Source organism: Nomascus leucogenys, chromosome 2, assembly GCF_006542625.1.
Source record: "Nomascus leucogenys isolate Asia chromosome 2, Asia_NLE_v1, whole genome shotgun sequence".
NCBI lineage: Eukaryota > Metazoa > Chordata > Mammalia > Primates > Hylobatidae > Nomascus > Nomascus leucogenys.
In genome coordinates this window covers 19930996-19944696 of record NC_044382.1, presented here as the reverse complement: position 1 = coordinate 19944696, position 13701 = coordinate 19930996, and the positions used below count along the sequence as shown (strand labels likewise).

Here is a 13701-nt window from a genome sequence, read left to right as displayed (position 1 = left end):
GCCTTGCATAGATTGCGGTTTTCATTGGTTTATATAATGTCGCTTTCTAGACCCTATCTGTATCTTACCCTGTTACAGTTGAGGCTTTATTATAACTAAATGAAACCTTACTATTCTGAAAATAGTCTGTAAATGAGATGTCTCATCAGTTCAGTCTAGTTTTCCCAATATTTCCCATCAATGAGGGTTTCTCAGGAGTTTTGTTATTGGTGAGTACTTCCTCACCATCACTTCTCGGGCAGCCCCTCTTCCCTTCATGTCAGGCAGGAGACCTTGTATGTCCGAACTCTATTATCTAAGATTCATGAAGCATAACCTCTGTCTCATGAGCAGATTTTCAAAAAGACACAAGCAGCTAAATTCAATCATGAGTGGAAGATCACATTAACAAAAGTAGCAGTTTGTGGGAAAGAAGGAGTTATGACAAAAGCAACCAAACATGTTGAAATTTGTATCTTTAAGCATTTCTCCAACAAACACAGAATCAGAGCAAAGATTAGACCATAAATATATTTTTGAAATTTAAATTTAGAATATTGTGACAGTTAAGTACTTCCTTCCAAAAAATAAACACTTCCTCACGTTAATTTTGAATGATTATTTAAAAATTCCAAATCTTGGTTTTCAATGCTGATACATGGTAACTCAGTAAAAGGAAATTAGGGTTAAAGTTAGTCTGTTCTATGCTTCCTAACCTCTGTTTTTTGCTTGTTGTACTTTTGCATTAATTTAGGGCCCCTAATCACAAGGCTTTAAAAATATTAACTTGAAGTACATTAAATGAAAAGCATTGGGCAGCATTTCATGGAATAATACTCAGCAATAAAAAGGAACAAACTATTGATATCCCAGGGAATTATGTTGAGGGTAAAAAGCCAGTAACCAGGGGATACATACTGCATGTTAAGAGCTGAATTTTTCCTTCCCCAGAAATTCATACATTGAAGGTCTGATCCCCAGTACCTTAGAATGTGACTATATTTTCAGATAGGGCTTTGATTACTTTAAAATGAGGCCATTAGAGGGGTCCCTAATCCAATCCTTACAGGAGGAAATTTGGACACACAGAGAAGGTGAGTATGATTACTAAAAAAGGACAAGACGAGGGATCCTTGTGGTGATGAAAATTCCCTATATATGGACTGTGGTGTTAGACAAAGCTAGACACATAATACAATTTTGTAGAACTAAAAATACACCCACACAAACAAGTACTAGTAAAACAAGGGAAACCTGAATAAGATGGTAGATTACATGAATGTCCATATTCTGATTGTCATATTGTAAAATAACTTTTCAAAATGTTACTGAGGAAGACTGGCTAATGGGTACGTAGGATCTTTCTGTGTTACTTCTATAACTGCATGTAAACCTAAAATTATGTGAATAAAAATCTCAACTAAATAAAAGGCATTGGCAACCAAGATGTCCTTCAATGGACGAATGGATAAACAAACTGGTAATTCATATAATAGAATATCATTTTGCAATTTAAGAAAATGAGCTATCAAGCCACAGACAGTCATAGAGGGGTCTTAAATGCGTATTACTAAATAACAAAAAGTGAATCTCAAGAGTCTATATACTGTATGATTCCAACTATATGATATTCTGGAAAAGGCAAAACTATGAAGACAGTGAAAAGATCAGTGGTTGCCAGGAGTCTGGGAGAAGAGAGGGAGGAATGGGTGAAGGATAGGGGATTTTTAGAGCAGTGAAACCATTCTGTATAATACTGTAATGATGCATATGTCCATGCTTTTGTCCAAACCTATAGAATGTACACATAAACAGTGAACTCTAGTGTAAACTATAAATTGATTTGTGTTGATTTTTGAGACAGGGTCCTGCTCTGTCACCCAGACTGGAGTGCAATGGTGTGATCTCAGCTTACTGCAACCTCTGCCTCCTGGGCTCAAGCGGTCCTCCCACCTCAGCTCCTGAGTAGCTGGAACTAGAGGCATGCACCACCACACTCAGCCTTTTTTTTTTTTTTTTTGTATTTTTTTGTGAAAACAGGGTTTCACCCTGTTGCCCAGACTTGTCTCAAACTCCTGGGCTCATATGATCTACCCATCTCAGCCTCCCAAAGTGCTGGGATTATAGGCATGAGCCACCACACCCAGCCCACAAAACTATGAATTTTAATAATATATTAATACTGGCACATCAATTGTAACAAATGTATCACACTAATCCAAGATGTTAATAATAGGGGAAAGTGGGGGGTAGAGGATGGGGATGGGGTTGAGAGGGTATTATATTTCTGTAAACCTAAAACTGCTCTACAAAATAAACTCTCTATATTTTTTAAAAGGTATTGATCACACTTCTACCCTGAACCCCCTATAGTCTACATTCTACATTCCACCTGTCAGCTGAACTACTTTGCAGACTCGTCAAATGTTAGAGTCACTAGAGATCCCAGAGATCAGCTAATCTAGTGGCTCCTAACTAAGAGTTTTTGACTGTAATAATGGGTGACATTATTGCACAGAGGGAATCATAAAAGCATCCACAGTAAGGCTGCATACTGAAATACTCAGTTAACTTTCCCGTGTCTGGGACCCTATCAACTCCATATGGAAACTCTGGTTATCTCATCTACATGAGAAGCTCTCAACTAGCGGTTTTACATGGCATTAAAGAACTCTAAAGAGAACGTGATTCTTAATAAATGCAATTTGATTGAAAAATATGTCATCACAGGAGGTTCATAGGAGAAAATGATAAAAGGACTCCTCAATATAAGTTATGACAGTCCAAATTTGTCCAACACCTTCTTTTACAGCTTAGAAAACCAAGGACCAGGAGTTTAAAAAAAACAACTTCAAGATCATAGGACAAATTAAGAGCAGAGGCAAGCCTGAAGGGAAACCTGTAGACTCACAGTGCAGTTCTCACCCACTCCCAGTTCTGGCCTTTCACCATTTTTTTTTTTTTTTTTTTTTTTTTTTTGAGATGGAGTCTCGCTCTGTCACCAAGCTGGAGTGCAGAGTGCAGTCTCGGCTCACTGCAACCTCTGCCTCCCAGATTCAAGCAATTCTCCTGCCTCAGCCTCCTGACTAGCTGGGACTATAGGGGCGCACCATCACACCCAGCTAATTTTTATATTTTTAGTAGACATGGTGTTTCACCACGTTGGCTAGGATGGTCTTGATCTCTTGACCTCGTGATCCGTCCATCTCGGCCTCCCAAAGTGCTGGGATTACAGGTGTGAGCCAACGCAGTTGGCCATTGGCCTTTCAATACACAGTCCTGGCTTACATCCTCTCTGGACTCTCCTAATATCTTCCAGTACAAATCTATGGTGCCTGTGTGACTGACTACAGTTTAAGTATTATTTACATAAAAATGGTTTGCAGCAGTTAGGTCTTCATTAACTTTGTCCTTTAAAATATCCTTGGCTGATGTGGAATGCGATATTCTCAGAAATGTTCCTGATTGCTAGCTTCTATCTGGTTGAAAGATTCCAAATAACTCATTAAAAATTATGGAGGACGTGTGAACCTACAGGATGTCACGGAGTGGAACTACTGGAGTAAAGGAGTGGTTAATGGAATTACATTCACACTTTAAGGCTTGAGACAAAACTAGCTCTTAACAGGAAGACAAGAACAGACACTTCCAAATCCTCAGATACATGTGCTAAATTAATCTAGACCTTTGGAAACTAGAATTAGCTTCTGTCTCCTGAACAGTGACACATGATAAACATGAAAAGCTCACAAGTCATCTGAACCTCATTCCTCCCTCTGTGGATTGAGACACTTTTGACAACTCTTACAACTCTTGAGGGTGTCATTGGTGTTTAACTGGTGCTCTGTGTGTGTGTGTCCTCATTGGCCATTTTAGGTAGGAATGAGACAAACAGGATTGTCATGTGTGCTCTGTAACGATGGGGCTACGGCATAGGGACATGGAAATCAGGAGCAAGAAAATGGCATATTGGTCAATGGCTCAGATTCTAGAGTTAGATGATCCTGAATTTGATCCCCAGTCCCATCACCTACTTGCTTGTAATCTTAGATGAGTCACTTAGTCATAGGAATAAGTGGTGAGCCCACTATGTGCCTACCATGTGCCAAACATTATTCTATCCACTGAAGAAGCAACAATGAAAAAAAACCGATAAAGCATTTACCAAGCAGGAGTTTAGTTCTTACTGGGGACAGAGAGGGAGTCAGAAAATAAGTAAGCAATAAAAGCAAATTTCAGATTGTGATAAGTTCTAAGAAAAAATAAAATATCTCCCACCTAGATGATTCCTAGGTGGGAGATATTTATAACTGGGTGATTAGGAAAGGCTTCTTTAAGGAAGTGACGAAAAAAACCGAAATTTTATTTTTTGTATTTTTAGAAGAAATGGGGTTTCGCCATGTTGGCCAGGCTGGTCTCAAACTCCTGGCCTCAAGCAATCCACCTGCCTCGTACTCCCAAAGTGCTGGACTTACAGGTATGAGCCACTGTGCCCAGCCTGAAATCTGAATAAAAAATGTCCAGCCATTCAATGTGTCAGAAGAGTTTTCCAGGGAGACAGAATAGAAAGTGCAAAGATCCTGAGGCAGGAATGAGTTTGGTGTATGTGGGGAAGAAAAATGAAGGAAGGCCAATGTGCTTGACAGGACCAAAGCAAACAAGAGAAAAAGTGGTAGAAAAATAAGTAAGATTATACATGTATAACACTTAGTACATTGTCTGACATATAACTAGAGCTCTACAAATTACAACTTAAAAAGTAGAAGAATATAAGGATACCTTTTGCTGGTAAATCCCAGTAACTATAGGCATCTTCAGAGCCAGCATCCATTGGCAATCACTGATCAAACCAAACACTTTTACATTCATCCTTTAATGTATTTTACATTTCCTTTAAAGGCAGCTGTGCTTAATGTAGAAATATATGTTCTCTAAGTGCAGAGCAACCACTCATCAAATGCTGTTCATAAAGATTCCTTCTCAGTGATGCACACTTTCTGCCAAGGCTCAGCATAAGGCTCATGCCAAGATACATATTTGCCCAATAAGCCATAATGGTTTAATATATCAGGTTGAAAATCCACCATTTGTATGTACCATGTTATGTGAATTAATCCTGTATTCTGAAACTATCATTAGAGCTGCTTTCAGTATAATTAATCAGCATGGAGCCTCTTGAAATTATTCTGTATGAAGAGAGTGATCGCAGCTCAGGCCCCTAGCATTCTGTTGGTAGAGAATTTAATTGCAAGATGTGCTATTTGTCAAAACAATATAACAATGTAAGTACATCCAAGACGGGGTGGGAGTCAGTGGAGGAGAAATAAAGAAGGACATATTCTTATCCCTTTTATGTAAGTGTATTTAAAGCAGACGGAAACTGCAGAGATCAGGCATGTATTTTAAGAATCCTCTAATCATTCCCTATAACATATGGATCCAGAGATACCATGGCTTGCTAAACAAACAGCAAAGATTCTCCAAAATTTCTAGAATTTACTTGAAAAGGCAGGGAGTTGCCTTTCAGTGTCATAACTCATGTCATCATTTTAAAAAGCAAAACACATTTTTGGTGGGAATTTGGGATGAATAACCCAGTGGTTTCTCCTCTTCTTTACTATCCAAATGACTAAGACGTGAAGCAAGATTGTTTGCCTCCTTAGATAAACATGAGGTAGACATGAGTTTTGTGTTTGCTATTCCCCTTGCTCAGAACCCTCTCTGGCTCTTCCCAGGATGGTTTATCCTTATTCCTGATCTCTGAACTTGAGTGTCCTCACCTCAGAACGCTTTCCTGGTCACCTACTTTAAGAGAGGTTTTCCCCCTTCTCTACTAAAAAAAAAATACAAAAATTAGCCAGGGGTGCTGGTGCGTGCCTGTAGTCCCAGCTACTCGGAAGGCTGAGGCAGGAGAATCGCTTGAACCCAGGAGGCAGTGGTTGCAGTGAGCCAAGATGGCACCACCACACTCCAGCCTGGCAACAGAGCCAGACTCCGTCTCAAAAAAAAAAAAAAAAAAAAAAAAAAGAGGTTTTCACCTCCCACCCCACACTGTTTTTCTCTCTCATAATATCCTGTTTAATTTTCTTTATAGCAGCAGTTACAATTTCTAATATTTGTAATTGTTAATTTGTACACATCTTCATTGCAGCAGCTAATGGCAATTATTCTACATACATCCATTTTCTTGTCTTCATGGGCTGCACAGCTAGACCATGCAAGCCTCCCTGTGGTTGTGTATGACCACGTGACTGACTTCTAGCCAATGGAAGTGAGCAAATGTGTAAGCCAAGGGTTTTAAAAAGCACATGGCACCCTTCATGTGTCCTTCTCCCATCAGAGAACTGGATAAAGAGAGCAGGTTTCTGTAGAATAGGGGAAGCATAAAATAAGAGGAGCCCAGGTCCCCAAATAACCTCAAGGACAATACCTGCTCGTCAACCAGGAACACCTGCCTTGTACCATTATGTGAGCAAGAAATAACCTTCTGCTGCAGGTGAGTCATTCGATATTATATGGTCTATTTGTACAAGAGCTAGTATCATCCCAAGAAGAATGTAAGTTTCATTAGGGCAAAGACCTTATCTTTCTTGTTCATCATGATAGACTCACCACTTAGAACTTCAATAAATATTACTGAATGCATGCATGCATGCATGTATGCATAACTATGTCTTCTATTTACATTCATATATAGTTATAGATCTAATAGTTATATGTGAATATAGATTTATAGCCAATGGAAAAACTTTCTTGAAGAGATAAGATGAATTTGGAAATTTATACTTTACTTCAGTCTCCAGGTATTATGGTATCTATTGCAATGACAGCTTGAACCCAATTCTTGTTCTTCCCTTACCACCCTCATTCTGCCAGTCCCCAAAAGGAAAGCTATTGATAAAAATTTAAATCTTAAGGTTGAATTGTCTGGCTCCTGTCTGTTAAAAACCAGACCGTGGCATGGTTTTAACATAGTCCTTTGACATTAGCATCTTTTTAGTGTCAAGATGAAGAAATAGGCTTGTTTAGTCATAAGTGAATTTCTCCCTGTGTCGTGAGCTATTTCCATCCCCAGCTTGCTCCCCTTCTCTTTCCTCCAGGCTTCCTCATACCCACCAGTCCTTAACAAAGCCTGTATGCACTGTTGTATTTAAGCAAATTTCTTACCCTAACCACAGCCTAGGGAAAGCATCCATTGTAAATTAAAAAAAAAAAAAAAAGATTGTGCCAGATTTTCTACAAGGTTTATTCCATACTGCCTTAAAGTATGAACACAGCCCAGCGCTGCAGAAAGTGATTAATTTCTTGAAAACACTAAGGTCACACTAATTGACACGACCTGTGTAATTAAGCAATCTCTGTTTACACAGCAGAAGCCCAGCCGCTGTGAAGCTGAGTTTGCTTGACAGAATGTCTTTCCATGTCAAGAGATCAACAACCTTTCTTATGTCCTCCTCAGTCACCTACACAGGCCCCTGATTGCTGTTCAGAGGAGACACGCTCCGGCGTTGCTATATGAAGATCAGGCTGGCTGGCAAGCATACAAAGTGAGATGGAGGAAAGCAGCAGCAGTGACCACTGCACAGACCCTGCTTAGTAGGCAAGAGAGGGTGCCTTCAGTCAGATGTGCCAGGACTCAGGTTTTCAATATAACTGGTAAAAGCCACATTGACATGTAAGGAAGAGACCAGAGTTTTTTTGTGCCGGAAAGACACTCTTTCACTCACCCTCAGAGGCAACAGAGACATAAAAATATTTGAAACCAGCCTCCCAATTAGTGTGCTATGAGAAAAATGCTAAAAAGTATTGGTCTTATTCATAAGCAATCTTCAACCAATATCATTATGACACACACCTCTGTAGCCAGGACAGCTACAGCAAAGACTAATCCTCCCTGTCTTGGTTCGGTCCTAAGACTTGGGAAATTTAGTAGGATTTCTTAGCAGACTACTCTGAGATGTCTTGGGGGCACTTTATTCATGCCCCATCTAGGTGAGGGGCTCTCTTGCCTTGGAGAACTGACCAAACCCTTTACAGGTTAAGTGAAGCTCAGGTTGCCTGCTAAATAATAGCTTGTTTTTCTAAAGTCCCTGCAAGTAGAAATTGATCAACACTGTAGCTGTACTCTGGAAAAATGTTCATGTTCCCCCACTTCCACACAACTCTACCCTCTGCATGATGAACTTTGATTGTGTGTCAATGTTCTTCATGCAGATGGCACCTTTAGGCTCTACTAGGACAAATATCTCTTTTGAAGACCCCTCTCAGGCTTTCCTGGGTTTCCAGCACATATTTGTGGGGGGGTCATTAGGGCTCTCAGGTGTTACAAGATCTCCTTATAGCCTCACTAAATATCTGCTCACAGACTACGGACAATTTTTTTTTGTTCCAAAACATCAGAAAAATCTGAGTCAGACTGCTTGGATTATACCACTGCCTTACCATTTAGTAGATGTGTGACTTTGGGTAAATTGCTTAACTGTTCTAAAATGTTTCCTCATTTTAAAAATGGGAATAATCCACATTTCCATATTCTTAACAAGGGTATTTTGACGATAAACATGATAACTCATGTAAAATACTTTGCACAATGTCTCTCACTAAAGAAGCACCAAATAAATGTTAGCTTTATCATCATCATCATTGCTACCAATATCCATAGAAGCACATAAAGATGAACACATGGACACATGCATTTATACACGTGAACATGGAACATGCTGAATATAGACACAGTTATCTTCCCGGCATTTAATGCAGTTAAGAATGAACCAAGACAGAGAACCTAAAAAGCTTGGGGTGGAGGCAAAACAAACAAACAGAAAAACACCTGAGGATGACAATGAGTTCAGTTTGGGGCTGACTGAGTTGAAGTTCCTGGAAATATCCAGCAGACATCTGGACAGTTAGACCTAAACCTGGGTGTCAGGTCTCAGAGATTCTGATATCAGAGTCCTCAATGCATAAATAGTGGTTAAGATGCTATGAGTGGAGAAGATACTGGAGAGAGCCTATAAAATGGGAAAAGATCTGGACTTCAGAAGGAGACGGAGAAAACCAACATTTACAGAAGACAAACAAACAGCATCCCTTGTAGGGAGTTCAGAATGAGTGACTGTTTTTATATAATTCAAGAAAAAATAAAAGGATTCAAAAAGGGTGTAATGGCTGCCAGCATGAAATAACACAGAGAGAGGTAGGAGTAAATAGTCATGAAAGAGAAAAAGACTGAAGAAGAAAAAGTAAACGGTTGGGTTAGAGAGATTTGAGGTTTTGCTTTAACTCTTGAGGCAATTCATCCATCCTCTAACTACACAAATATCCATGCGCCTGCATGCATGAAAACCAATGTTGATTGTGTGAAAATAATAAAGAAATGTATTAATGTATAGGGATACAAAATAAAATGTGTCAGTGTTCCTTCCGCCATAGGTTCCTCCATCCTCTTCTAGGCAGCAAAGAGTGGGTGATGGGAACAAAGCAGGTTAAACCTGAGACCCGAAAAGGAATTTGTCATTGTTAATAAAGAAAGACACGGCTCATCCTTAACTCAAAAACTGACTCTATGGTGGCCAAGGTAGCTGCCCCTATTGATCTATTTTAGGACCCATTTGAGAATCATGGGCAAGAGCATTGTCAGTGTCAGAGTTCAGATAAATCATATTTATTTGAAAGACAGTATGGACTTTGTGCTGGGCAGCTCTCACGCTTAATCAAAGTGTGCAGTTTTTGGGACAGTGGCACTGTCACCACTAAGAGCTTGTCAGCGGTTATCAGATATAGGACTAAATCAGTAGTTCTCAGTCAGGGGCCATTTTGCCCCTCCTCTCTCCACCAGGGGACATTTGATAATGTCTATAGACATTTTTGGGTGTCATGATTTGGAGGTAGATGTTCTCTACTAGCATCTGGAGGGTAGAGGCCAGTGACACTGCTAAACATCCTACAATGCACGGGGGCACACCCCCATGATTGCCCCCAAAAAGGATTATCCAGTCAAAAATGTTAACTGTGCCCAGGTTGAGAAACCCTAGACTGAACTCATGATCCATCTTCAGTTTATCACATGGATTTTCTCCAAAGGCTTGCATTTGTATTTTATCACTTACAAATTAGCTATACATGCAAAATATTACTTTCTTTCATATGTAGTGATATAAGCAGAATTGTCAATTTTACGCCATTTTACAGTTGAGGAAACTGAAGCTCCAAAGGATTATAAGACTTTCCAGATATCTATGTTGTGCCTCCTCATCTCAGTAGCCTTTCTACTAAACAAAGAATAACTATTTTGTTTGCAAAATAGAAGCTTTGTAGATGTTCTCAAAAATAATAGACTAAATTGGTTTCTCATCAAGAGGTATATTTCTATAATTCAACCTTTTCAGACATTTTACTAGTAGGTTCCACAAAGTAAAGAGAGCCCCTGGAAGTTCTACATGAATGCTCTTTTAGGTTCCCAGTGTCATCAAAGTCCATCCCAGACTCTGCTGCCCTAAGAGGTACAGCAGAGTTAATCCTGGTATACATTAGGCATTAGACATGTTTATTAGACATACATTGTTTCACGCCCAGCTATACTTTGCTCCTAACTCAAGCTTTGGTCAAAAGAAATATAAGGCTCATGTCAAGACCAAAGCAAGCTACAAAACAGTTTATTCCAAAATTCAGCCTCATGTTGCAAGACCCTCAGCAACACACACTTAGTAGCACCACATGTGTGGTTTTGCCAGCTTAATTGCAAAGCTGACTCAAAACATAACACAAAAAATCCTTTATGGGAATGAGAACACCAAGTTTGAAGTCAGAAGATGACCAGAGGAAACATTTTGCAAGAAACTAGAAACCTTCCCATTCCTGGCCAGGCGCAGTGGCTCACGCCTGTAATTCCAGCACTTTGGGAGGCCGAGACAAGCAGATCACAAGGTCAGGAGATCAAGACCATCCCAGCTGACACAGTGAAACCCCGTCTCTACTAAAAATACAAAAACATTAGCCGGGCATGGTGGCGGGTGCCTGTAGACCCAGCTACTCTGGAGGCTGAGGGGGGAGAATGGCATGAACCTGGGAGGCAGAGCTTGCAGTGAGCCGAGATCGTGCCACTGCACTCCAGCCTGGGCGACAGAGCGAGACTCCATCTCAAAAAAAAAAAAAAAAAAGGAAAGAAAGAAAGAAAAGAAAAAAAGAAACCTCCCCATTCCTGTGTGTCAAGACAAAAGGTGGTGAGGCCAAGATGATTTTAGAGAAATACCTCAGGATCTCAGGAGAGATGACTTTTTTCTACTGCATTTGTTCTTTAATGAGACTAGTAAGTCTCACCTCCTTAAAAGAAATCATCTTGGAGACTAAGAGATATTGACATCCCCAGTCAATGCTCAAGATTGTCTTTCCTTTTTCCCATCAGAGAATGAAGGTGCAGCTAAAATTATTCAAGATCCTCTCAGAGATCATACATTTCAATCTACACTTAAAGCTGACTAAATATACTTAAGAGCATACTTTAAACACCACGCTGTTTCCCTGATGGACCATATGAGTATACGTAAATGGATCATTGCTCTGACAGGGAAACTAACATTGACCATGCAAATAACTTAGCCATGCCATTAGGTGGAGAGCAGCACGAGGGTGTAAAACTTTGCAACTCAAAGTGTGGGCAGTGGCTTTGGCATCATACAGGAGCTTGTGAGGAATGCAGAATTCCAGTCCCACCCCAGACTTCTATTAGCATTTTAATAAGATCCTCAGGGGATTTTCAGTAATTTTAAGTCAGAGAAGCACCACGTCTAGACTCAACAACCTTTCCTAAAATCCAAGTACCATTTTGTGTCTTAGAAGTAAATGCATGTGTTTGTGAGTCCTCTTCCTTTAGTAAATGTATAATTAAGGACATTTCTGAAACAGAACTGTTATCTGTATCATTTTAGAGATGTTATGCTTCTTACCAGGGCCATTTATAATAGGCAGCTACCACTAACAATTTCCAAGATTGGAAGAGGTGAGCAGAGAGAAGCAAAGGAAGAGAAAGCCATTACTGTAAAGCAGAGCAGTTTTACCAGTTGTACTCTTTACTGTTTTTTGTTTGTTTTTGTTTTGTTTTGTTTTGGTAGGGGGTATAGGATCTTACTCCATTATCCAGGCTGGAGTGCAGTGGCATGATCTCAGCTGCAACCTCCAACTCCTGGGTTCAAGTGATATTCCTACCTCAGCCTCCCAAGTAGCTGGGACAACAGGCAAATTCACCACATCCAGCTAAGTTTTGTATTTTTCTGTAGGGTTGAAGTTTCACCCGTGTTGGCCAGGCTGGTCTTGAACTCTTAACCTCAAACAATCTGCCTACCTCAGCCTCCCAAAATGCTGGGATTACAGGCATGAGCCATTGCGCTCTGCCTCTTTACTCTTATTTACTGGTTTTCCACATACAAAATTTTAGGCAACGAATTCATCATTTCTATGTACTTTACTTAATCTGTGGGGGTTTAGGCACGTGAGTCCATTCAGGAAGCCAAAACTAGACTCAAAAGACACCATTATCTCCACCAGTGAGCACAGGTGGTACAGTTCCCACTCTTCTCTAATCTAAACAACTGCTAGATTGCAGATACCTGGGGGACCAAGGGCCTCAGCTGCTCTTCACCTCTGGGAAAACAACTACTTATCTTCTGCCTAAGACTTTTTTATCCTCTTCTGACATTCATTCCATTATTGAGATTCAAGAAAGATAAGTCAGACCCACCTGGAATCTCCGCATGTCACGTGGGTTTCCTGCATTCTTTAGGCAATTTTGGTTACATTTGAGGAAAAATTTCAAGAAGAACCTGTGAAGAAACAAATCATCATGGTTAGCATTTCAGTTTCTGACACGGGAGGGAAAAAAGAGGTAAGTCACCCCTGGGTTGTGCATTCGATTCTCTTTACGCGTTTTCTGAAATATTCAGCATGGTGTTAGAACCAATATTTCATTTGTGGCCTTAGCCTTTGTTTTGTATCCACGCTGGACCTTCCTTATGACACAAACACTCTTGGTACCGCCAACAGATCTCACAGAAGAATTATGCCCCAAGGAAGTATTTTCACTCATACAGAAGGAAGGCTTTCATCATAATTTAAGATAGGTTCCAATTGGATATAATTGTCTGAGAATTACTCATGGTCCCCAACAACAACATGCAATTTAAGCCCTATAAACTCACAGATGATGAACTGGCAAATACATGCTGGATGAATACAAGGATTTGGTAAACACTTTTTATCTTAGCCTCTCAAGTAAAATGTTTTAATTAGTAGTACCCATGAGAAATAAGTAAAATTCACAAACTAACTAAACTCCTTTGACATCTCAAATACCTCCTGAATGTTTTTCTTAAACTGTCTGCTGTAGACAAGAGCTAGCTGTGACTGAATAAAGATTTTCCTGCCTCACTGCCACGTTGGTTTCTGAATTGGTTCTATAGTGAGATTCATGGGTTTTACTTGCTAAGGTGACCAAAGGTCCCAATTTGCCAAGAAAAATCCTAGTTTATACCAGCTGTACTGGTGTATGTATTAATAGTACCTACTTTAACTCTCAAAAATGTCTTGGTATGGGTGATAAATTATATGGTCACTCTATAACTTTCTGAGTTATTTCTTATGTAACCATCACAGTTGTTAAAGTCTATCATGGAAAAGCAGCAGCTACTGAAAGTGTCATATTCGGGCATTCATGTCGGCCACCTGTAA

At 39.8% G+C, this 13701-nt stretch overlaps 1 protein-coding gene across 4 annotated transcripts in view; it reads right to left on the bottom strand.

Moving 5' to 3' along the window:
* The window catches only part of EBF1 (EBF transcription factor 1), a 404123-nt gene that overhangs the window by 133150 nt on the left and 257272 nt on the right, over positions 1-13701 (bottom strand). For all 4 annotated transcript variants that reach the window (XM_030825784.1, XM_003268593.3, XM_030825793.1 and 1 more), the window contains exon 7: positions 12716-12797. In XM_030825784.1, the coding sequence (XP_030681644.1) occupies positions 12716-12797 (82 nt within the window). The remainder of the gene's footprint in view (positions 1-12715; positions 12798-13701) is intronic.